The sequence below is a fragment of the Sesamum indicum genome, linkage group LG8, assembly GCF_026168435.1.
Source record: "Sesamum indicum cultivar Baizhima isolate 11 linkage group LG8, ASM2616843v1, whole genome shotgun sequence".
Taxonomy (NCBI): Eukaryota; Viridiplantae; Streptophyta; class Magnoliopsida; order Lamiales; family Pedaliaceae; genus Sesamum; species Sesamum indicum.
Window position 1 is genome coordinate 17,499,078 of NC_142664.1, and position 24,547 is coordinate 17,523,624.

Here is a 24,547-nt window from a genome sequence, read left to right on the forward strand (position 1 = left end):
GTTTGATTCTACAGCCACAAATGGGTATAATATTGACCCTTGAAAACATAAAAAGGACAAAGTTCCGTACCTGACCAAGAATTGGCCATTTTTGTCTTCTTTCTTTCTTTATTTTTTGATATAAGTCTTCTTCCTACATTGTATGTGCGTTTGCGGTTGCATGGGGACGGGGTATCCAAATTGGAAGTCTGATAACCAGGGTTTTCAGTTTTCACCGCCACCACCATCAAACTCATTATTTAGTATGATAATGAAATTAATGTTGTTTTGGTAGACAAGAAATTTATGTCATTATTCTTTGAAGTAACAAATTCCAGATTATTACCTACCAAACGTTATACAAGTGGTATGGCAAATTAATGGGGCCGGTTTCGTAGTGCTAGTGCTTAAAATGGTGCGGCATGTGGACTCAATTTCATCCATTCACTCACCCTCCCATTATGATTCATGTTTGGTAGCAGCAGGTGTGGTGAGTCACCCAATGCATTGCACTCTGTTCACAAGCTTGGAAGACATATATTTTCCGCTCCCAATTGCAATATATTAATGTTGACCCGGAAGATACTTTCCATGAAATATTGGCCAACGTTTTAAGATAATAAATTATATGTTGGAAAAAAGTGTGTATTTAATCGAGAATTTGTAATGTTGTTTTGAAACAATAATCAAATATATAATAACAGTTTTTGAAATCAAAACACTAACAACCACGTTGGAACAAATAAACAATAAAACAGTTAGAGATGTTGTTTTAATGGAATAACGTAAATCGAAAATTTACAGTAAGAGTTGTATCGTAATAACTTGCAGTCCAAAACTACAAATTAACCGAATTGCAAAAATATTCTGCTTGCATTGAAGAAATTATATGTCCCGTTTAAAGTGCACCGGGTACTATGAAACTTCTTTCAGGATAAGACGGTTGTCGTTCATTTAGTATTGCACTTAATATAAAGAATTTATTTTTACAGTAAACTTCCAATGTAGGACACAAAATGAGTATAAAGACACTCACCCCTACATACATCTTATATACACAGCAATGTCCAACCTTTTCCCATCATTTTCCTATACGTGACAAAGGCAACTTCTCTCAGTTTCTAATTTATGGGTTAAAATGTAATTGCATCCATATATTAGTCATCTTATTATTACAAATTAACATTATATTATACCAATTACAACATTATAAATGTTTTTTTTTAATAATATGACTAAGATATGAAATATTGTTCATAGTTGAGAGTTGGCATATGGAAGAAATATTTTCAAAGGAAATTTTATTTTAAAATGTCTAAAAAAAGGAAGTCTTATAGTGTCCGAATGTTTTAAATTTCAAGTCTAGTTGATAATAAGAGGTTGTATCTTCATTTTTTTTAGTATAATAGGGGTTGGTGGAGGGAGTTGCCGAAGACAATTTGAATTGAAACATAAAATTATTTCATTTATCCAAAAAAAGTGATATCAATTCAATTAATGTCGAGAGATATTGTATTTTTATATTCATTGCAAAAGGTAAAAAGTAGGGATAGATCTTTCGGGCAGGATGGACTGACGGTTTTGTCCCCTCAAGAAATGTGTAATCAATCTTGTCCAGCATTGCCAGCCATGTCGGCTTGGTTACTCAATCACCAATCACTCACTGTGGGACCCACCCCTTCCCTCTTCCGCTAAACATTTCTTTATCACAATAAATTATAATTAACGCCCCTAAAATTTGATAAATATTATAAATATTTTTTATTATTCCATATATTATCAATACCTTGATGATACTTCATGAAATTGTATAATATTGAACGAATATTTGAAATTATCAACTTTATTCTTATTGGGTTTCTTTTAAAAAATTAATAAATATAAAAAATTGGACGAAGTAAATAAAAAAATATAGAAAAAAAATGTCAAATGACAAAAATTAAGAAAGAAAATGAACATCTTAGAATGAAAAAAGAAAAAAAGAAAAAGCAATTACGTAGTTCGATTATTATATAATATTGTAATTAACTTGCAATAATTGTATAGCATATAATAATTGCAGAAAGATGCTACTTTTTTTTTTTTTTTCTAAGTTAATAAAGAAAGTGGTACTTAGGTATAATAATAATGAATGGAATGTTAGGAGGATGAGAATATCCCTCGGGGGACTACAATATCAGTTTGTTCCCCTAACTATATTCTTTTGTTTCCCTGCTTTTTTTTCTTTGCAGCTGAGCTGCCACCACATGACCTTCTTCTGGTTATTCCTTCTTCTATACACAACATTATATTTAAATACACAACATTATAATCATCTACACCCTATTTTCATAAATCCATATTAATCTATTACACTTATAATTGTTAAAAATAAGTGATATGTATAATTTTAATAAAAATAGTTGAACTGAATATTCGAATTGAGCAAAAAATAAATTTAAAATCAACATTACTGTATTATAGGTCTGTCGAGGTCTCTCCCAACAAACACACTCTAATGATCAAGTAAAAGGAGATTTGGAAGTCGTGTAGTCATAGAAGGGTACTAAACAGTACGTATTTAAAAATCGAGTTAGGTAAACTAGATTTAAAAAGACTTACATCAAAATGAAGTGTTTGGGTATTTTTATCTTCTTTTCAGGGGCATAATAGAAATTTTATAGTCCGTTTGGTTGTGTTTTCATTTTTATTTTCAGTTTTTAATAATTGTATTTGTGTAAAATACTATATTGGTTTTTATGCGAAAATTGAGAATATATTTGAATTATTTATTTTTAAATATAGGTATATAGGTGTGAGAATTAAGAATATAGGTATATGTATTTTTGATGTGACAGAAATTAATTATGAAGGTGGACCAAAATGGTTGGGAGAGAAAGCAATTTTATTTGATTTGAAATAAGAAAAGACATGCTGACAAGATAAGACAAGTATGACCAACCCACGTGACCTATAATATTAAAAAATTCAAGATTAAAATAGGAATGCATTATCAATGAAAATGACTTGACCAAACAAAATTGCAACTACCCAAATAGTAAAAAGTGAAAATAATTTCATTGAAAATACAACCAAACGAGCTCTTAGCAATTTATTCTCATAAAAAAAATAGAAATCTCTCCTAATTAATTAATACGTTCTCATGCGGTGGGATTTCTCCTGAGTTAGTGTTATAGTATCCATATATGAATTCCACCTATTCGAGCACTATCGTAATTCAATTTGGTGTCATTAATTATTAGTGGTATATGTAGAAAATCATAGCTTGCAGAGATAAATTTCATAACAGAGTTCAATATGGTGGAAGAATTCATATTCTATTTCTGTAAAAATCAGTCTGATGAAGAGGTGTGCATAGAGCTAATATACAGAAGAAAGATGACAGTTGAAACTAATAAACTGTTCATAACTAACTGAAAATAGAATACAAAAAAGAAGCGTGTTTTCACTAAAGAAAGCATAAATATAAAATACAAACTAAGTTAAACTTAAAATCTGGTTTCACAGCGCCGTCATCTTCAAGTTAGAATTGATGCTCTGTTCCTGCATATCATATCTCACAACAGTATATGTTTATTTTTTCAACAATCGTATGATAAATATCATTTTGTAATAAATTATTATAAAATAATATTTATTGAAGGTTTAATTTTATATAAGTTATAATAAATTTTATAAAAATTCGTTCTAATTTATTATTATTTTGGTATTTGGGGTTTGGTGCAGCAAATAGGGGTTGGGAATAAAGGTTGTCTAGGCATATATGAGCGTGAGATGCAGACTCCCACATCCACATGCCCCCACTTCTCCATTGTCCATATCTTTATATAAAAGCCAGACCAGACGTCGTCGACAATTATTCTGGAAAGTTCAGTCGACGTACGCTTCTCTGCATCAGACGTACCTGCAAATGTTTCTTGTCAGATTACAGATCATGATACCTATACCATATTTATACGTACACTGAAGATGAAAGCAATGTATGAATATCTATCTCACAACAATACAGAAAAGTGGCCAGCTGGCTGGGTGGATCATGCTGCACAATTTTCTGCACTCAAATTTACTAGAAAATAAAAAGGTTTTAAATTTTTAAATATTGTACTTATTAGATTAATCATAGATTAATATTTAATTAAATCAAAGAATAGGAAAGTGGGATTTGATTTTAATTAATTACAACCTCAGCTTCCGAGCTCTGGGGATTTCCTCTAGCCACCTGTATGTACGTAGATATGTATCTGTATCTCCAACAGGGTATGTGTGTATCTTTATGTATAATGTATACGCTTATATAGATAGTTGGAAGACACTGCGAAACCCAGGTAAGTTTTCCTTTTTCTTTCTCGAACTTGTCGATATTCATCAGTCCATATGTTGCACTTTTATTTTTCGGTCACGTCCTAGGACTAATTAGCGCATATATATATATAGAGAGAGAGGGGTGTTAATTACATTATTCTCATGTGAGATTTGATATAATTATATGTAAATAAAAAAATTAGAAAAAAAATCTAAATTTATCTCTAATTGATTTATTATTCACTTATTATAGGTTCAATAAATTTTTTTATAATATTATCATCACACGTCTTCACGCGTTAATGCATATGATGAGAAATATTTTCACCGTTGGTAATTTAGTTCGAAGAAAATTATTTAACCTGCAATAAGTTAGTGTTCAGTCAATCAAGGGTAAATATCAATTTTCATTCAATTTTTTTGTTAATATAAACAAATTCAATAAATTTTGACTAGCATAGGAACTTATTTGTAGATAAAAGCAAACAACAAAAGTGTTGGATGTAATTTTCAAAACCACAGAAAATATATATATAATTATATCAAACTTTAGGGGTGGAGAGTGTAATTATCCTCCATATATATATATATATATCCCCTCCAATGTCTTTATATAATTCTCTCAATTAATATTTCCAAAATTATTAATTAGTGTGATATATATGTTCGCTAAAGTAAATTTGATTTGACATTTGTTTTAAAGATGTTGATTGAAAGAAAAAATTACATCATATATATTAATTAGTACGTAGTTTAACGACATGATCGGTGTAATATATATATATATATATAAGATATTCAAATATAAAATACTTCAAATATCACTATCAATACGCGTTGGGGTATTTTACATTTTTCAGAGTAAATTAATTATTAGATGAAATTTGCCAATCAAATTTCTTAACTCGTACATATAATTTCAAATAAATCGACATCATCATAATCAAACAGTTGCATTTATTAATTTTTAATATTTTCGGTGTGCATATTTTACTGTCCAGTGCTAGGTTAAGGATGTAGAATTACTGAAACGGACACAAGACCGAATCTGGAAAAACTGTTGAATTAGAGTAATAATTTTAGTGTGAAAAGTAAAGGAATATTAATTATGTGATGATAAACGAAAAGTAGGGATGGATCAACTCGTCCGAGGGTCTTCACGTGAAATCATACTATTAATTAATTAATTCCCTTGCTAATGAACATTCTCTCAGCGTCAAACCTTTGAATCCCGTCAACTGAGGTCCGACGTTGTCATCTGTTGCTCCTTGTCTGCTTACTCTTCCTTTCAGACCATTCATTCAGAAGCAATGCCTGCAGCAAACTGTGAGAACTTGTACACCACTGCCACCTCTTCACCTACTCATCAATGCCCACAGGTTTATCTCTCTCTCTCTCTCTCTTAATTTGTCTCGTCAATTATTATTATTGCACAAAAAACATGATCCCAATTCATTTGTTTTTTAGCTTTTGTCGTAGAATCTCTCTGTTGTCTTGTTAATTTTTACCCTAAAACCACCACCATCTTCAGCTCTCTTTCTTCCCCAATTCCCCTTCATTTGTTTGTTCAGAAGCAGATAGTGGCGGATGTTCAGAACAGCAGTTTCCCATCTTCATCACCAACAAATAATAGTGTTATGCAGAGATCCAACCAAGATCCGCATCAGCCTCCTCTCAAGTGCCCTCGCTGCGATTCCTCCAATACCAAGTTCTGCTACTACAATAACTACAGTTTATCCCAGCCACGCTACTTTTGTAAAGCCTGTAAGAGATACTGGACCAGAGGCGGAACCCTCAGAAACGTTCCCGTCGGCGGAGGATGTAGGAAGAACAAGAGGGTGAAGCAGCGCCAGCTGGCTCCGTCTATTGGCAGCGATGGAATTTCCTCCTCCTCCTCCTCCGCCGCCGCCTCAACTGCAATTATAAAGCCTAGCAGTGTTCAACCAGATATAGATCTGTCTCCAGCGCCGAACCTCATCAACGAACCTTTGCTCTATAGCTTGCCCACTAATCCTTTTGAGCTCAATTTTCCATTTTCCAGATTTAGCACAGCTAGGGTTTCCTGCGACAGTTCTGGATTCGATCATCATCAGCCTGGGATGAATGGAGTTGGAATAGGGTTTTCATCTGGGATACTTGAGAAGGGTGATTACAGAAACGGGTTCAGGCAAATCGAAGATGTTATTACATCATCTGCAGGCAATGTGAATTCTTTGTTCTTCGGACCTTCAAATTTTGGTCCCACTTCAACAATGGTTTCTTTGCTTTCCAGCCCTCATCAAGAAGCTAATGACTTTCATGGTGAGGATATGCAAATGCAAAATGGAGGATTAATGGGGAAAGAAGTGAAAATAGAGGGAGAAAACAGGTCAGATTTTAACTCTTCAGACTCTTCTTCTCTTTTGTGGAACAGTAGCACTAGTCTTGGTGAATGGTTTGATCCTTCAAACATTATGGGTTCTTCATCAGTTCCTTCTCTCATCTAGTTACTTCTTTTACCCATTTCCTTGCCTCATCAATCTTCATTCCTTTTCTTGCTACCTTTTTCCTCTTTCTGCACAACTTAGAAATAAACACAAGTAGCCTGAAAATGGAACATCAGAAGCTTACCACTAAATTAATAATTAATTAATGTCGGAAGAAGTCGATTCGGATCGGAGTGATCATGTCAGCAGCAACACAACTCATCAGCCTCATAAATTTTTCACTTGGAATTAGGCTGAGACTTGAGACTATATGCCATTTTGCGCTGAGAGGAACCTCGGATCCTCTTCATCTTATCGGCCAAGGCTTTTCTGTCTGTCACATTGTTGGAATGGTTAGCTGAAAAACTCTGGGTGCATTATTTTTCCAGTTCCTGGGCTTCATGCATAGTTAATATTAGTATGTATATATTTATCTCACTTTTTTTTAAAAAAAAAAATAAAAATAAATTCTAGGTGCATTTCTGTATGCATGTTTATCAGGTTCCGGACCACCTGGGAATGTCTGACATTTTTCCTTCTCTTTTTCCGAAACCAATTTGTTGATTTTGAGTTGGGGGATGTAATGGGTACGAATATTAATGCTGGTATAAAAGAGAGCCAGAATATATTGTTATTTCATTTCTGATGATTTAGTCTGTTTCACTACAAGAAAATTTAGGATTATCTACATTCTAATAACTATGAACTAAAAATTCTAATAAATAATTATTATTAATTATAGTTAAATAAAATTTATTATATTGAATTCATCATGGCAAAAATATTTATGCCGTGGCGATTTTTTTAGCCAAACTCATAAAACTCAAGTACGATTAATAAACCATAATCAATAACTATTAGTATAAATAGTTAATTTTAATCATGACAATTAATTATGATGAAATGCATATTTCTTGCATGGTTTGCATGCCCATATAGCTAATTCTTAACTATGCAATTCTTGGACTTGCATGTTTTAATTTGGAGGTGTTAATCCTTCTTTATGCTGCAATTCTTAACAATTAATAAATTCTAGTTAATTTAAATCTGAATCAATTAATCTGATTTGTTCTAGTTTCTATATTTATTTGAAATCTGGGTCGATGTCATTGTTTTTCTTTTCCAATTTTCACTCTTGCTCTTCTACCCTTTTACGACTGTAAAATGCTATGAAACAAGTAAAGAATTTCGAAATCAAACTGAACACTGTAATTTCAAATAAATAAAATTGTATCGAATTATATCAAATAGAATTTTTGAAAAGAAATCATATCGATTTTTCTGTTTTTATCACAATTTCGATCGATTTAAAGAATTGTGGCACTCCTATGAGAAAGCTTATCTACTAGCTTTGTATTTAGCCTTTTGATTTATTTTCTCAAAGAAAAGGAAAAGGGAAACAAGAAACAGAGGAAGACATTGATGGCATTTTATTTTTGTATTCTCATGTAGAAAATATGATAGAATGATTTTTTTTTTTTAGCAGAATGAAATATTTGTTTGAATTAGGATGTTTATAATAATTTTGGGTAAATTGCAATATACAACACTCCTCTTATCAAAAGTAAAATAGCAATTTATCTCCATATATTTTTTAAAATATAGCAATTCATCCCCTATGTTTTAAAAAATGAAGCAGTTTACCTTCCTACCTGAGAAGGTAAATTGCTTTATTTTTTTTTAAATATAAGGGGTAAACTGCTATTTATTTTTTTATAAGAGGGTAGTTTGTTCATTTTCAATATTATCGGTTGATAAATTGTTATCCACCTGATAATTTTTTGTACAATAAGACGTGATATGGTGAATATATTTGGACTATAATATTTCACAATAATTGTTTACACAGAGATCGGATATTTTTTAATAATTTTTTATATAAAAATATGAGAAAATAATTTTTTATAAAATTTATTATCAAATCCCAAAAAAAAAAGAAAAAAAAAAGATCCAACCAAACATGATCTGACTGTTTAAAACCAACTTTCGAAAATAAAATCAAACAAGGCCCAATTGGTTTGAACTTGAAAAGTCCATCCTGGCCCAAAGTGAGTATTAACAGAAAGGAAAATGGCCCATAAATAAGTTAAGAAAATAGTTTACTGATCTGTATTGATCAAGGGCCCATATAATTTGAAACAACAGAAGAATTCCAATTGTATTTCATAAATTTCAATGCTTTTGACTATTGATATTGATTCAATTTCCTGATTACAAAGCATTACAGAAAAGCTCATGAACAGCAGAAAGTCAATGTAATATTATCAATAATTTATTTTATATATATTTGAATTTCTTATACAATCTTTCTTTCTTGTATATTATTTCAAGAATCCATCAATACATAAATGAAATTACCACAAACGAAAAGGTGCTGATTAAACAACATATATGGATTTTTCTCAGTGTAAAATCATTTAATTAGGGCCCGGCCGATTATGATTACGAGATAAGTGTAATATATTTACGACGTTACTGATGACAACTGTATAGCACTTTTTCTGTGATTAGTTTGATTCAGTCAAACCTAATTTCAATAAGAATTTTCCTTAATCAGATTACAAAAACCTGTCTCATTTTCAAACAAGAGGCATTTTATAATTTTAAACACAATTTTTATGAGTAAAATATTAATTAAAAATAACCTTTTCTTTTTAAAAATTATCAACTGTTGTATATAAAATAGAGAGAAATTTACAGTGGAAAATGCAACCGGGAAACAAAACACATCTTCAACTAATCATACAACCAACCTCTGTAATTAAGGAAAGGAACCTTTGTACATATAAATATGTAATCATTCCATTGTGTACCTTCATAATTCAAAGATGTAAATCAGTTACTGCTAATGCTAATTAGTATACATTACAAAGTAATTAATACGAACATTAGTGAATAATTCATCATCAAATAGTTCTTAGAAGTAAACCCAATTCAACACACTGCTATACGCTGAATCAGAACATTTTTTTCCTACGTTTACACCTGCAATCGACACTCTGAACCTGTCCATCAATCTCTTGTTCTTGCCCGGAAATATGTAGACATTCAGTGATGAGGAGGATTGAATCCTGGATGATGGTTGTCAGCCCATTGACCTGTACTGAAGGAAGAACCCGCCGCCTGATTGCTTCCGTCGGCGATGTTGCAGCCTGTGGCGGAGCTCCAAATACTGGAGTTGGCGGATGAAGAGCTAGAGGCGCCTGGATTTATTAAACTTTGAGTCCAAGAACTCAAAGGCGGCCTCGGCGGAACCAGACTTTGCTGCGACGGAAAATAATGGGCCTGCGGTTGGAATTGATTGGCAGTCTGAGGTCTGAGAGTTTGGAAACTTAACCCTTGTAAAAGGGCCATATTTGCACCGAATTGGTTGTTGCCCCCGTCCAAATTTACCGACGCCCTCTGATTGATTTCGCCAGGTAGAGATTGCATGGTGCCCAAAGAAGGCAAACACGCACGACCAGTGTAGAAAGAATTACCCGCCGTCGGGATTACCCGAGGCACGGGCCTTACCACTTGGCCCGAAATCATACCCGTCAGATTTTGAGATGGAAGTGCGGGTGATGAACATTGAGTTCTTGCGATCTCACTGCTTGAGAAAGACGAGGATGAGGTTCTCGAGCGCTTGATTTTTCGGCAACCTCCGCCGACGGGGACGTTTCTTAAGGTCCCGCCGTGTGTCCAGTACCTCCGGCAAGTCTTGCAATAGTACCGAGGCTGGGAGAGGCTGTAGTTGTTGTAGTAACAGAACTTAGTGTTGGAAGAATCACAACGCGGGCACTTCCTGGGTGGTGGCGGAGGCTGGTGGTGGTCGTTGGCCGCCATTTGCCGTCCGGGATCTTGCTGCTGCCGCAAATTATTCTCTTCGTTTCTCTCTCGCTCCATGTTTAATATTTCTGTATGGACAATTGGGTGGGTCGTATATATAGAGATTGAGGTATAGGGATATGAGTGTAGAAGCTTTAAGTGGGTGCGGGCTAACTTGGAGATTATTCAACGTTGGGGATATGCATGTAATCCATAGTTGTCTGTAGGGATTATGAGAATCAGAAATTCAGTGGAAAACATGGGGCGACGCTGCATGAGAGTTGATTAATTTGTTCTTTACCTACAGTTGACAAACCCTGGATTTTTTGTATTCTCTGTAATCCCATAAAGACCAATTGAAATTTAGGAACTAAATCTTTCTTGCAATCTCTCAAAACCCACAAAATCTGAGCAAATTTTTCTCTCCTACATGAAAAGTTATGGTAATTGCCAGAAGGAAGAAAGTGAAATGGGGGTGAGAGAAATTAAGAGTGAAAAGAGCCACCTGCCATTTTCTTGTTCTTAAGCGTAATTAAAAAAAGGGAGTATTAAAAAGCGTTACTTCTACTGATCTATATCCAAAAACAGGGTTGCAGTCATTACGTTCTCACTCTTGATCGTGAATACTGTGAGAGACAAACAGGTCATCAAGGATTCTGCCAAAGAACAAAATAGGATTTCATAGCCCCACAAAGAGAAACAAAACCCTGTTTCTGTTTTGCAAAAGGTCCAATTTTTGCATTAATACTGTGATGGTATGTAGTATGGACCACGAGGTAGATTGCACTGGAGGCTAGCAGACGGAGGGCGGCAGGGCACAGCCAGTGTGGCTGTGGCGGTGGCGGAAGGGCTAGGCTGCTGGCGGCTGTGTCAGTTGTCGACTTTCCTTTCTGTTTCTCCCTCGTTACACTTTCATCGTGCCCTTTTCTTGATGAGGATCGAAGGTCCAATTCTATCTCATTGAATTAGTTCTGCATTATCACTGACAACAGTTGGCGGCGTCAGTTTGGACGCCCACACCCTTTCGTAATTCCGGGACCTGCCTCTTTGTTGGGGCCGAGTTGGGAGAATCCCACTTAGATAGATCATAATTCATAGAATTTAAATGTAATTTTATTTAAACTTGCTCCTCATATACACAATGTTTGAAAAACTTGTAATATAAATTTCTCCAAAAACACAGAGCCAGATCACAGAACTGATTGTCTGCACTGCAAAAGTTTTAAACTCCCGAAAGCCGGAGAAAAGAAGACAACAGAGTCCTTCAATATTTATGGTCATGACCCTGCTCCTCCGCGGGACGCCGCTTCATATCAACCATGTCTTCATCCATACCCTTCTCTTTGTACTCATCATCTGATTTCCCCACCACCGTCTCCTTGATTTTCTGCGTTGTCGCCTTCGCCGCCCCCAATGCGCTCTTCACCGTTTGCTTCGCCTTCTTACCTATACTCTGCGCCACGTCTGCCACTGTCTCCGCCCCACCATTTGCTTTCTCCTTTGTTTTCTCTGCCCCGGTATCCAAAGTCTCCCCCGTCTTCTCCTTCGCCCAGTGAGCGTATTCTTTCGTTTTCTCGACCATCTTGCCCGTGGCGTCCATTATCTTTCCCCTCGTTTTTCTGGCCTTATCAGCCACAGCCCCTGATTTTTCCTTGCTCTTCTCACTCATCTCATGGGCCTGCTTTATCACCTTCTCCTTCGTCTCGTAAACGGACTCCGCCGCTGTGTCCTTGGATTCTTCGCTTTTCTTCGCCGCGATTGTCGCGGCATCACTCGTCGTGTCTTTAACGACCTCGGCTTTCTCCATTTCTTGACTCTTCGCTTTAGATTTGTCCAGGGATTCTCCCACAACATCCCTTGTTTTTCTAGAATTAGTCCTGTCCCCCTGTCGCAGAAATTGTATGCAGACTCACTACTCAAATAATGCAAGATATTATGTGTACTCACAGAAGTAACTACGTAGGATCCAAAAAACAAAGTAATGATTCAAATAAATTAAAAGGGAATAATTTGCGCATACCTTGCGATGTCTGGAAGCAGAAACGAAGCACACTCTAGAGACTCTGGGGCGGAGAGTAAAAAAGGGGTTCGTTGAAACGTTGCGAATTGTACTTTTTGCTATAGACATGGCTGCCATTCTCTGATCTCTTGTAAAAATTACAGGTCAGATCACTTCTAACGTGTTAATTTCTTTTTCACGAAGTGAGAAATCTTGGCATAAGGTGCCACGGAAAATTGCTGTAAGGTGGTGTAAGAGAAAGACAGGGATGCAACTGGCGGACACCTGTATTGGACATTGCAACGTGTACATAAATAAAGATATTTCCACTGTTTGCAGCTGTTGAGTGTTTTATTTCTCACCAACCAGTTCACTTGGGTGAAAATTTTGGGGTTTGTGAAATTTAAATTAGTTATGAAATCTTTTTAATTCAGATAAAATTTGATTAATTATATAATAGATATATTATATTTATTATGTGATTGAAATATAATTAAAAAATAATTAATTATATACATATTCATTGTGTAATTGATTGAGATTGGTGGGATTTAATTTGGCTGTGATGTGCTTATTATTGATTTGGAGCAACGTGGGCTCTTAGACTTAATTCATTTGTCAAGTTGGGCCAACTGCAAATATAGTTGGGCCGCATGACTTGAAAATGGACTTTTATTGGACAATCCAGGCCCACTCTGATCCAATAGTTTCTTCTCTCAGGCCCAATTATATGCAGCAAATAGACATCTACCATAATCCACATCGTCCCCTCTTCGTCATCCAAAAGGAAAACCAGAATTCGGGGTCTTATCCCCTCTCCGCACTCTGAACTCCACTGATCGAACCACTTTCAATGGCTGCCGCCTCCGCCGCTTCCCTCTCCGCCACTTTCTCCTCCCTCTCTGTCAATCCCCACCGCAGCAGGCCGTCTGCTTTCCCCTCTCACCACCATTCCTCCTCCATCTCAAAGCCTCTCTCCCTCTCGAAATTAACCCACAAACTCCCTCCTGCCAGAGCCAACGCCGACCTCGACACCACATTCTTCGACACTGTTGACCCCGAAGAAATCTCCGCATACAGCCCACCGGAGCCCCCTGAAGACTTCATTCCACCGCCCTCATTCGACGAAGGCCCCGTTGAATCAGAGGATGATATTGCCAGAGCCTATGAGGAAATTTACGGGCCCGCATATAGTGGAGAGACTTTGCTTGGCAATGATGTCTATGTGATGGACTCTAAGGTGAAGAAAACAACTGGGTTCGGGTCCAAGAACAAGAAGGAGAAGGTGAGAGATGGGTTTGAGGAGAGAGTGGTGCAAGTTAGGAGAGTTACTAAGGTTGTGAAGGGAGGGAAACAGCTGCATTTCAGAGCTATTGTTGTGGTGGGTGATAAACAGGGTAATGTCGGGGTTGGCGTGGGAAAGGCGAAGGAAGTGATTGCAGCTGTGCAGAAATCGGCTGTTAATGCAAGGAGGAACGTTATTACTGTGCCTATGACCAAGTACAAGACTTTCCCTCACAGGTGAGTCTTTTGCCTCCTTACATATTCCGTTTGTTTGTGTTGGTAAGGTTGTAAAATGTATTAGTTTTTTATTGTTTGTTTACCGGCTCTTGGGGTCAATCGATTATGGCATCGTTAAACTTGGATTGCTGATTTTGTATCTTACTCTGTAGACTGGTAATCGCTGAGAGTTTTCTAGGATATTTGAGTAGATGTTCTTGAATTGTATGCATATCAGTTCTTGTTTCTCTATGGTGCTAGTGTGTGTGGGTGTCAATTGGTGTTTGAAACTTGAATGCCGCAGCTTTTCTCGAGGATACAAAGATAATTCATGTTCCGTTTGATCTTCCTTATATTAAGTTTTCTTGGATTTGACTGTAGTGTATCAGATTTCATACTTTTGGGGTAAATTGAACTGCAGATCCGAGGCGGACTATGGGGCAGCGAGGGTGATGCTGAGACCGGCTTCCCCTGGTACGGGTGTCATTGCTGGAGGAGCCGTTAGGATTGTATTGGAAATGGCCGGTGTTGAGAATGCTCTTGGGAAGCAGCTCGGTAGCAATAACGCTCTCAACAACGCCAGGGCCACTGTTGTTGCCGTACAGCGGATGAGGCAGTTCAGTGAAGTTGCTGAAGAGCGCGGTATCCCTATGGAAGAACTATGGAAGTGATACATTGTCCGTCTTTGTAGAGAAGTAAAAACAGGGATCTGTTCCATTCTTTTTTCTTTTTGTTTTTCTGTTTAAAATGATAATTTGTTAAGTCCAAGATAAGACTCCCTCTTTTGTGCCCAAATCTGTCTATTGCTAACATTTTTCTTGATAGCAGTCCATTCTTGTTGCAGTTGCCAGCTTATAATATTTCCCCGCTTCTCTGCACTCTGGCATCTTATAAGCATTCAAACATCTGATAAAATATTTTAAAAAGCATATTAAGTTCATCCGAACAACCTCTAGCTGTGGAGCCTTTATGGTTCGTTCCCAGCGGAGTTAGGTGTAATAATTCAACTAGAGTGCTAGTCTTCTGCCAAAGCAATGGTTATGTTTTTTCTGCAGATATCCAAGGATGTTGAAGTCAAACCAACAATGTTAGCATGCCCCCTGGAAATTATGGAAAATACCATTTCATCATGCTCAAAACAATGAGTAAATAATCTTAATCACATAATCATACCGGTAGTGAATGTTCAAAACGACGAAATTACCTGCACAGTGGCCAATAGGGTTCCCAAGTCGAGATAGGAAATCATCTTCAACATCCGTCATAACTTCAGGAGAAACTATTTTTACTCGGGACGGAATCATTTATATTCATTAGTTAACGTTTTAATTTTTACTCAGAATAGATTCCCACCTTCACATCTTTACCCTGTATTAGAAGCTAAACTATTATCCTCACAGGCAGAAAGAATCAGAAGAGTAGGAAGAACACATGTCAGAACCACAACAATGAAGTTCATGGCAGCATTGTTATTGCATATCATCTGGAAGATAAAATGATATCTGCAGTAGCATACATCAAAAGAGAGTGACCTTTTTCTTCTCGAAATCCAATCACGTACGTAACATACTCAAACTGTCCAATGATATAAACAAGCTTTCTATATAGTAATAGGCTTTTGATCTGTTGCAATGTTTCTGATTCTATCAACATTCTTTCTTTCAAATATTTGGTATACGAGAAAAGTATGGGTAAACATACTGTTGGAAGAATAAGAAAACATAAAGTTTCATAAATATTTACATAAATTTATCCAATAAAACTGTAAAGTAATCTCTACACCTGAGAATGGTAAATAGATAAGCGGATAACAGTAAAATTGTGAACAAGCTTAAGGGAATCAAAAGTCAATGCAAACAACTAGACTGCTTCTACTTACCTCAACATCTTTTCCCTTTTAGCCATTTTGGATGAACTTCAAGATGCAGGTAATAATATCAGCTCTCCGGATGTTCGCGGGACCAAGTGAAACAAGCTACGTTCCTGAAAGCATGCTGCAGAATATACATAAAAATGTCATGAGATTCCATTTACATTAAATCATATTTTTATCCAATTGTATAAAGGAAGAAAGCAACACATCCTGTGATGTTTTCTGTTATCAAAAGATGTATTCTCTTCTCATGAAATTTCAGAGGCTCTTAGATGCAAGATTGTACCAATTAGAAAGTAAGAAAAGAAGAAGATCAACTCTAAAGATTCACTGTGTACGAGACAAGAAAGTTAGTTAATGAACTTTTGACTAGAATAATTTAGTCCAGGGCTCCGGGTCCATGTAAAAATATGCTTTATTGTGTTAAGTATTTCTTTGAGATGCGACTAAATCAATGAGACACATTTCCGAATTTCTTTTGGTTAATGAAGACAAGCAAAGAAATTTTATGCTGATGAGATCTCGCATGCAAGCTCATTGTACGTGGAAAGACCAATACAAGAGTTATTGCTAATATCTGAAAGAAATGTGGGAGTAAGTTATTTAATACGGCAAATTCATCAAGTTTGCCCACACATAGCAACACTTGCGCTCATTGAAGAAACCGAGGAGCACTTGAGCTAGTTTGACGACATAAACTAATCAAACACATCAAATATTCCTATATTATAGAATGTTACGAACTTCTTTATGTTGCACAAAACCTTCTTTATAGCACCACCTACATGTTATAGCACCACCACTCAGCCACTCGAGAACAACTGCCTCTACTAACAGAGACTAGCAGCGTAACTCGATAACTAGCCGTGGTTAGGCTGCAGTACTGATTACTAATTATGTCAATAGCGACACCTATAAAGCGTTTAGGTCTCCTACTAACTAAATGGGTAGCAACCGCGATGCCTATACTGAACCGCACTTAGCTGTACAGCTAATCTCATGCTAACAATACGCCAATTCATGATTTTTTGCAGATATTAAAGCACTTCTAGGGTGTGAACCTGAGCAGAGGGAAGTCCTAGTCCTGTGACGAGTCTGGAAACCAGATTCTGGAAGCGGTCAGGAGCTATATCTAGTCCTATAACTCTTCTTAGAACTCTTTGCCCTTATCTCTATGCATCAGCAGTGAACGGCTGCAATACGGCATTGTACCATGTATAACTTCATCTCCGTGGATCCTAATGTCTTAACCTAGCAATTACAAATATTCTGGTTAGATATTACCTCCCTATGATTCTTCCTGCGCTTACAAGATAATTACTACGTACTTCCTAATATGATCCCCTAATCACCAACCAAAAAATAGATACCAAATCCAGATGGTATATATACACCAAAATCCCACTGTTCATCATAGGCTTACAGCTCCCCGCAAATGAATAGTCCATATTTCATCACACCTATGCATGTAAGACCGCTTCCCAACCGAAACAAATTTAATGAAGATTTGGTAGTTTTTTCTCCCCGCCCTTTTTATACATTACCCATATTTGTTGATTATTTAAGATGAATGATTGTAACATAAGTAGAAAGGATGAGGCGAAAGTAAATTGAGGTAAAAGAACTCCCATAGGTCAAGCGAATAAGATAATAAAAATTTGTTGATTTAATATCCATAAATATTATTGCACAAGAGTATCTTATGATAAAACAACAATGTCCCCAGATAATGGCTCAGCTTTCTCTACGCCTGATAGCCAATAATGTTCCTTAACACCATGCTTGAGAAAATATTAGCAGCTCATGCGCTTCATGCACCAGCATAAGTTCTTGGATTCAGAAGCTGGAATCAAAACTTGTAGAATTGGAACTTGTTGAAGAGCCTAATACCAGCACATCAACAATGGACTCTATTATGAAGCAGCCAGCAAATTTTGAATCATAATTTAAGAGGCTTTTCACATAGTTCCCTAGAGCAATCATAGCATGATAATCATGTGTGCTAAATTTGGTTAGACACAACCTGCAAAATGGTAAGTAATTCTCTGTATTTGTTGTAACACCAGCTTACCTTTGACACTTGTTCAGCATCACAAACATCCCATTAGGAACCTAAGACTAAATCCAAGTTCCTCCTTTGCACCATCTTTAAAGGAACCTTTACAGGCAGAAAAGCCAACTTAATATCAACTTTTCTGGACTCCATTGAAGATTGGGCAAATGCAAGGTTTTGTTTCTGTGATTTCAATATTAATATGAAGCACTGGAGTTCAAGTAAATTACATTTTAGCTTCAGATTTTAATAACACACCAACCACTTCAAGATTTGGTCATTATGCCAGAGCTTCTCAAAGATATTCTCATTCAAGTTATCCGCCAACGACTTTCATAACAAGCCAACAAAATTTTATGCAAGTTTTCAGCAAGCAAACTGAATGATCACCAGCAGTGGTAGTGAAATGATAATAAGTGTAAAGCACACCAGGAAAAGATAAAAAAAAGAGAAAGAGCATGTAAAGTGAACCAGTATTACCAGTTCCCATATTATATTGTATAGCTTTTGGTTCATTACGAGTTGGCTCAGCAGCAGTAGGTATCCTCAGACTAGTTCCAGATCCGTCATCCTGCAAAAACAAGTGAATTATTTTGTTGAATTCATTTGATCAATGATCCTATACCCATTGACTGTATAAATGCATACATACTCGGGTAAGAGAAAGGTGACTCTTATTAACATCCTTCTGAGGATGGCTGCAAGATAAAATGGCACATTAAAGAACAGATCAGCATCTTGCTTCACTATAAATGAATAATTGATAGTCTTTCAAATTAGAAAAACCTGAAGCAAGAAAAAAGTTAGTGAAATGTTAAGTATGATAAATCATAATAGTTGCGGAATACCCTAATTCCATACAAACTAGTCCAGCTTAATAACAATCACCTTCACTTATGTGACTTAAGACCTTGCCCTATTTCACCTCTCCACAGGATGGATGAACATGATAAGGTATTGTGAGTCCATAATAATTTTGGAATCAGCAGAGAAAGTAGACTCAAAGGAACATCACCTGCAATTGCCTGATGATGACAGCAGGTGAGCCAATTGATCAATACCAAGTAGCTGTGACTTGGAATTCAGATTCCTGACAGGTAGCTTAAGACGCCCTTGCTCTGGCATTCTTGCATCTATTTGGATATGAAAACACTTGTAATGCAAGTATTTAACCAGCACACTGGATGGATCAGTGTAGATGCCGAACGATGACCAATATACTGCTCACTAGGAAAGAACAAGCATCTATACAAACCTGCATCAGCTGGTCTTGTTTTAGGTTGTATAGTGTATTGTGCATGACAAATTGGCTCAACACCAATAAATCTCCTCAAATCAGTACCACATTCGCCATCCTGCATGACAAGGAAAATATTTTTCAATATTATTTCTATCTCCTAAATCCCATTGATTGTATGAATGAAGACATACTCGAGTAACAGAAAGCTGATGCCTCTTTTGGGGATGGCTGCAAGATACGATGGCACATTAAAAAAAAACCGTGTTAGCATCATGCTTCTAAATAAATGAACAATTGATTCTTTGGAAAGGAGTAACCTAGAAAAGTCATTGCAAAAGAGGATATTCGCAAATCATATGATGCAATTTACTAATTGCATGAAATATCAAATCCAAGGAAATCGTTATGCTGACTATAGCTCAAATTATATGGCTTCTGCCATCTATGACCTTCCAACAGTCTACCAAACCATAGCACATATGAACATCACAGGCGTTTAGTGGAAGTTAATAGTAACTTTAAAACCAGTGCAGGGAGACAGTAGGCTCAAGAGAACATCACCTGCAATTGCTTGAAGATGGTGGCATATGAGCTAATTGATGGATGTCAAGGAGCTGTGAATTGGAATTGGAATTCAAGTTCCTGACATAAAGCCTAAGAAGCTCCTGCTCACGCATGCTTGCATCTAAGGGGATTAAGAAAAAGTACAAACTTTTAATTTTGAGAGGGTGTCTCGCTAAGTTTATTTAGAACATCTTATAAGCTCATATATTATGCTAAAAGTAAGCTTTTGAAATACTGTGATTTTAAGATGATAAAAATGCAATATTTGAATTCATATGAGTAAAGGTTTTACCAAAAATCTTAAAAATAAGTTAGAACCCCCTTACTTGTCTAAAGGATCCTGAGTCCCTGACATCTCATTTTGGGAGCTTACAAGCTCATTTACTAAAACTTTAACCAGACATTTCGGGACATTTTATAATTTCTCAAACATTTCACTAGACGTTTTAGGAGATCATAAGTTCAATCAAACCCCTAAGTAAACTAGACATTTTTGCTTCACATTGTAATAACATATTCACTGTCTAATCCAACATTTGGTCTGTGAGAAGAAGGGGGTTCCTTGTGTCGGAGCTCCTACTACAACTTTGATCCAAATACTTGGTGGATGGAGGCCTATCCATTTTAGTGTTTTGTCTAAAATTTAAAATAATATAAGAGAATCCTAAAGAGCTTTTCAAAAGTTGTAGGTAACGTCCAAGATATATACCAAGCGCATTTAATAAGCAAACTGTGCAATCAGCATTCATGGTGAATCACCACTGGATTACTGCTCACTAGGAAACAGCAAGAGTAACAAGCATCTAACAAACCTGTATCAGTAGGTTGACGAGTTGGAATGGCAGAAGTTGGGATCCATGAACTAGCACCACATTTGTCATCCTGCAGAACAATTAACATATTTAATCAACATCATTTTCATCTACAAATCTGCACCATTGATTGTTTAAAATACATACTCGTTTGACAGAAAGCATAGGCTGCTTCTTATAAATATTCTCCTTAGGATAGCTGCAAGATTGAAGAGGTAAGCAGCTTGCATCTGTATAAGCGACAAGTAATAATATGTGCAAATGGAGAAAACCAGAAAAATAACATGATACAAATCAATGATGCAAATCATAGCATGAATCTAAATTTTGATGAAATATTAATTCCACAGAAATCAGAGTAGTCGTGTCACCTCTGTAAACGAGAGCATTATTTTACAATAACATAAGACCTTCGCACCACAATCAGCCCGTCATAGGGCATAACAAGACACTGAATAGAATGTCATGATAACTTTAGAATCAGCAAACAGACTGTATGTTTGACATAATGTTACCTGCAATTGCTTGAAGATGGCAGTAAGCAAAGTAACTGATCAAAATCAGAAAGCTCCGAGTTATAATTCAAGTTCTTGACAGGAAGCTGAAGACACCCTTGGGAATCTGTGGGGCAAAAGATTATAAACTTGCAATCTGAGAAGGTTAGATCAAGTGAACTCTACATTTTAGCTTTACATTGTAATAACATATTCAGTTCAGATCCACAATTTGGTCTTGAGGAGGGGTTTTATTATGCCAGAGTTCCTAATACAATTTTGATTCTAAAAAAAAAGCTTTAAATGATTGAACTCCCGCCCTTTTTAGTGTTGGTCTAAAGTTTAAATTCTTTCAGAACCAAAGAGTTTCTCAAAGATTCTAATGAATTCTCCAAGATACAACTTCCGTTCACATAACCCACCAACTAACCTTTTACAAGACAAAAGGGTACATAGTGGAACAAAAATCAATATACAACTTAGTAGGAATGAGGAAAGAACAATAAGAGGAACAAGCGTCAAACAAACCTCTATCAGCAGGTCCTATTTTGGGTTGAATAGGTCGTGGTGGATGATAAGTTGGTTCTGCGGCAGTGGATCTCCTCAAACTAGCACCACCTCTGTCATTCTACAGAATAAGTAAAATATTTTATGAACATCATTTTTAACAGTATCCTACTATTAGTTGCATAAAATGTTGACATACTCTAGTAACAGAAAGCTGAGGATTCCTATATACTTTCTCCAGTAGGTGGCTGCAAGATAGAACACATCAGGCATTTATAAGCCAACAATTCATAAGTTTTCAAATGAAAAATTACCACACCAGCTGTAACTTAGGAAGTCATTGCAAATTAGGAATTCTCACAAATCATGTTATGCAGTTTATGTAACTTTTAAGTGAAATCAATACCAGGGAAATCAGAATAGGCATAAAGCAACCTTATAACATCCTTTTAATAGCAATCACCTTCCTTTATATCACCTTTGCAATGAGAACATCACCTAACAAGGACTTTGGAAGAAATTTATAGCATCTTTGCGAGAGACAGATTCAGATAGACAGTAGACTCAGAAGATGTGTTACCTAGAATTTCTTGAAGATGGCAGCATGCACGCTAATTCATTGACATTTAGAACCTGCGGGTCAGTATTCAAGTCCCTGACAGGAAGCTTAAGACGTTCTTGCTCAAATATTGGTGCAGTTATCAAACTTCTTGAAGTTTGTCCTGGCGTTATACTGAAGTCTGAAATAGGAAGTTCTAATATTGGCCTTGGCATCATTCTCGAAGCATCACTTTGCTGCAAATTTCCTATATCTGGCCTTGGACTGAGAGTTTGTAGCATACTAGGAAGTCCTGGCATTTGCACTGTAGGGCATAGAGTCTGTAAAATATAATCAACATCTGGGTCCAGCATAACAGAATTAACATTCTGAGACACACTTCCAGCATTCTGAGTTGCCTGACAAGTACGGAAAACTTGGCATAATTGTAGAATTTGGACAGAGATAGAACGACGGTTAAACAAACTTATATTAAGCAAAACCTTTGATGAAGAGTCTTCTGTTGCTTCAGCATGATTTGTGCAATGACTAGAGTATACACTCCAAAATAACGACCACCATTCTGACAGAAACCCTTCAGGAGGATCTAATGCTGCAGAAAGAAATATATGTAAAAGCAATGATACCTCAAGCGATTATTGGAACATAATATACTACATTTATTGTGGAAGAAAAGAATACTGTCAACCCTCAATTGCTTAAAGAAAAAAGTTTGAGCACCAAAAAGCATTTAAACCAGTACTTGTTATTCATAAGATATCATAACCAAATATCACGGCAGCATTGGCTTAAATAACCCAAAATCAACCATGCAATAGCACTCAACTCAGAAGAAATTTAGCCATAGATTAGATACACTTTCCAAAAATAAAAGTTCCGTCAAAAGCAACTAAATTCAAGCAAAAGGATTAGTTCTTGCATTAATAGATACCATAGTCTCAAGAAAACAATAGATTTCTTAAGTACATCAAAAGAATCTTGAAAGCGACCAAGTGAGTCAACCTACCAACAACCTTGGGACAGACATTAGCCTCTCTGGCGAAAATCTCGGCAGTTTCGTGCATGTTGTTTCTGATCATATAATTGTGAATGTACAAGTCCAGCCTGCAAAAAAGCCAAAATCAACAAAGTCGCGTGCCAAAATCAACAAAATCGCAAATACACGAGACGCGGAAAAGCATCACGCAATAACATGTAAAAACATACCATTTCAGGAAAAAAAAATTAAATCAAGAAATTACAAAGGGGGGAAAAAATAAAGAACTCAAGATTTTGTTAAGTAAAATTATTACTCCATATATCATGTCCAAAACCAACAAAAAAGAAAGAACAGAATAGATCAAGAAATTGAAAAACCCTCAAGAAAATCGACAAATAAATGAAGAAATAGAAAAAACCTCAAGAAAATCAAGAAATCAATTTAGAACAAAAAAAAAAAAATCAAGAAATCACTCAAGAACCCTCACGAATTTCTTAAGAAAAAAGCGAAAGCATTCCACGACTAAGAATAGGACAACTCACATCATCTGAGGATCCCAGTGCTCCATGAGGACAAAAAACAAAAAATAAGAGAAGAAAGAGAAAATGGGCAGTAAAATAGTTAATAGACGAACAGAAGGCGGAGAGATCGAGTTCAAAGAAATCTTGATTCTTGATGGGAGAAGAAAGCCTGAAACTCAAGCGAAAAGAAAAACCCCTCCGAGAGAATTAGAGAGTGAAAGTGAATGGGTTGGTGGCAGTACAGTGGCGCGGTGCATATGCTAAGGAAGCCATGCAGAAAAGAGCACTGAAGGAAAAGCAAAATTAGGTGCCAACCTCAGCAACCCCATTATATACACTACCACCCAAGAAAGAAAACGGACAATTAGAGAGAGAAACTTTGTTTGGTTTCAAATTTTTGGGACGGCCTAAACATTCTCAATATTTGCCTATTTATTTTTATATTTTATTTGTGTAAATTTTTTATATATAATATATATAAATAAAATATAAAAAAATTATGATTTGATAACGAGTGATTATTTTTGTTTTTAAAAAACAAGACATAGACCTATATATATACACGTGCATATATATAAAAATATGAGAAAAATTCAAAGACCACCCTGTGTAATAAAAATATTTAGGACATTTCTATAAAAATTAAAGTATTTATTTCCTCTTGTAATATAAAATAAAATTTAAAAAAATTCCTTCGTATAGAAATTGGGCACACGCGCATTGATTACGAATTGGCTATGAAATAACTATGTTTTTTTGACATTTTTTCCCTTCTCTCACATTTAATATAATACATTTATTAAAATATTATTAAATAATAAAATATTATTAACAGAATAATAAAATCTTATGTATAATAACTATTTAATTATTTATATAATAAAATATTAATT

The 24,547-nt window shown here is 35.8% G+C and overlaps 5 protein-coding genes across 12 annotated transcripts; 2 read left to right on the forward strand and 3 right to left on the reverse strand.

Moving 5' to 3' along the window:
- The first annotated feature begins 5,468 nt into the window (after positions 1-5,468).
- Positions 5,469-7,385, forward strand: LOC105167892 (dof zinc finger protein DOF1.4). Its single transcript, XM_011087750.3, has 2 exons — positions 5,469-5,660; positions 5,853-7,385. Exons 1-2 carry the CDS (start codon positions 5,592-5,594, stop codon positions 6,765-6,767), a joined length of 984 nt encoding a protein of 327 aa, XP_011086052.1. The 5' UTR covers positions 5,469-5,591; the 3' UTR covers positions 6,768-7,385.
- A 2,092-nt stretch (positions 7,386-9,477) lies between these two features.
- LOC105167893 (uncharacterized) lies at positions 9,478-11,542 on the reverse strand. The gene has a single exon (XM_011087751.3). It carries the CDS (start codon positions 10,629-10,631, stop codon positions 9,795-9,797), a length of 837 nt encoding a protein of 278 aa, XP_011086053.1. The 5' UTR covers positions 10,632-11,542; the 3' UTR covers positions 9,478-9,794.
- Positions 11,543-11,644: 102 nt separating this feature from the next.
- Positions 11,645-12,835, reverse strand: LOC105167894 (uncharacterized). Its single transcript, XM_011087752.3, has 2 exons — positions 12,574-12,835; positions 11,645-12,438 (listed from the first exon to the last, which is right to left on the reverse strand). Exons 1-2 carry the CDS (start codon positions 12,688-12,690, stop codon positions 11,818-11,820), a joined length of 738 nt encoding a protein of 245 aa, XP_011086054.1. The 5' UTR covers positions 12,691-12,835; the 3' UTR covers positions 11,645-11,817.
- A 473-nt stretch (positions 12,836-13,308) lies between these two features.
- Positions 13,309-14,930, forward strand: EMB3113 (Ribosomal protein S5 family protein). The gene is made up of 2 exons (XM_088883086.1): positions 13,309-14,073; positions 14,474-14,930. Exons 1-2 carry the CDS (start codon positions 13,406-13,408, stop codon positions 14,721-14,723), a joined length of 918 nt encoding a protein of 305 aa, XP_088739212.1. The 5' UTR covers positions 13,309-13,405; the 3' UTR covers positions 14,724-14,930.
- LOC105167896 (uncharacterized) lies at positions 14,922-23,998 on the reverse strand. Of its 8 annotated transcripts, none has more exons than XR_016066619.1 (18): positions 23,970-23,998; positions 23,161-23,258; positions 22,637-22,746; positions 22,176-22,552; positions 21,795-21,843; positions 21,617-21,716; positions 21,110-21,215; positions 20,742-20,793; positions 20,595-20,664; positions 19,780-19,903; positions 19,410-19,446; positions 19,234-19,333; positions 18,994-19,111; positions 18,631-18,676; positions 18,459-18,549; positions 15,932-16,046; positions 15,257-15,554; positions 14,922-15,152 (listed from the first exon to the last, which is right to left on the reverse strand). XR_016066619.1 is itself a non-coding variant. In XM_020696118.2 (16 exons), exons 1-16 carry the CDS (start codon positions 23,699-23,701, stop codon positions 15,970-15,972), a joined length of 1,581 nt encoding a protein of 526 aa, XP_020551777.1. In that variant the 5' UTR covers positions 23,702-23,963; the 3' UTR covers positions 15,756-15,969. The 8 variants fall into 8 exon arrangements, 2 of the variants coding, with proteins under 2 accessions (XP_020551777.1, XP_011086059.1); XR_016066618.1 differs by lacking the exon at positions 23,970-23,998 and adding an exon at positions 23,676-23,963 and having other exon boundaries at positions 22,176-22,543; XR_002287615.2 differs by lacking the exon at positions 23,970-23,998 and adding an exon at positions 23,676-23,963 and having other exon boundaries at positions 15,257-15,420.
- Between the last annotated feature and the right edge of the window lie 549 nt (positions 23,999-24,547).

Coding starts and splice junctions, on each gene's coding strand:
- LOC105167892 (XM_011087750.3), top strand. CDS start 5,592: ATGCCTGCAGCAAACTGTGAGAACTTGTACACCACTGCCACCTCTTCA. Junction 5,661..5,852: donor CTACTCATCAATGCCCACAG/GTTTATCTCTCT, acceptor TTGTTTGTTCAG/AAGCAGATAGTGGCGGATGT.
- LOC105167896 (XM_020696118.2), bottom strand. CDS start 23,701: ATGGAGCACTGGGATCCTCAGATGAT. Junction 19,447..19,779: donor CCATCTTCAAGCAATTGCAG/GTGATGTTCTCT, acceptor CGTATCTTGCAG/CCATCCCCAAAAGAGGCATC. Junction 19,334..19,409: donor ATCAGCTTTCTGTTACTCGA/GTATGTCTTCAT, acceptor CTTGTCATGCAG/GATGGCGAATGTGGTACTGA.
- LOC105167893 (XM_011087751.3), bottom strand. CDS start 10,631: ATGGAGCGAGAGAGAAACGAAGAGAATAATTTGCGGCAGCAGCAAGAT.
- LOC105167894 (XM_011087752.3), bottom strand. CDS start 12,690: ATGGCAGCCATGTCTATAGCAAAAAGTACAATTCGCAACGTTTCAACG. Junction 12,439..12,573: donor CTGCTTCCAGACATCGCAAG/GTATGCGCAAAT, acceptor TTTCTGCGACAG/GGGGACAGGACTAATTCTAG.
- EMB3113 (XM_088883086.1), top strand. CDS start 13,406: ATGGCTGCCGCCTCCGCCGCTTCCCTCTCCGCCACTTTCTCCTCCCTC. Junction 14,074..14,473: donor TACAAGACTTTCCCTCACAG/GTGAGTCTTTTG, acceptor ATTGAACTGCAG/ATCCGAGGCGGACTATGGGG.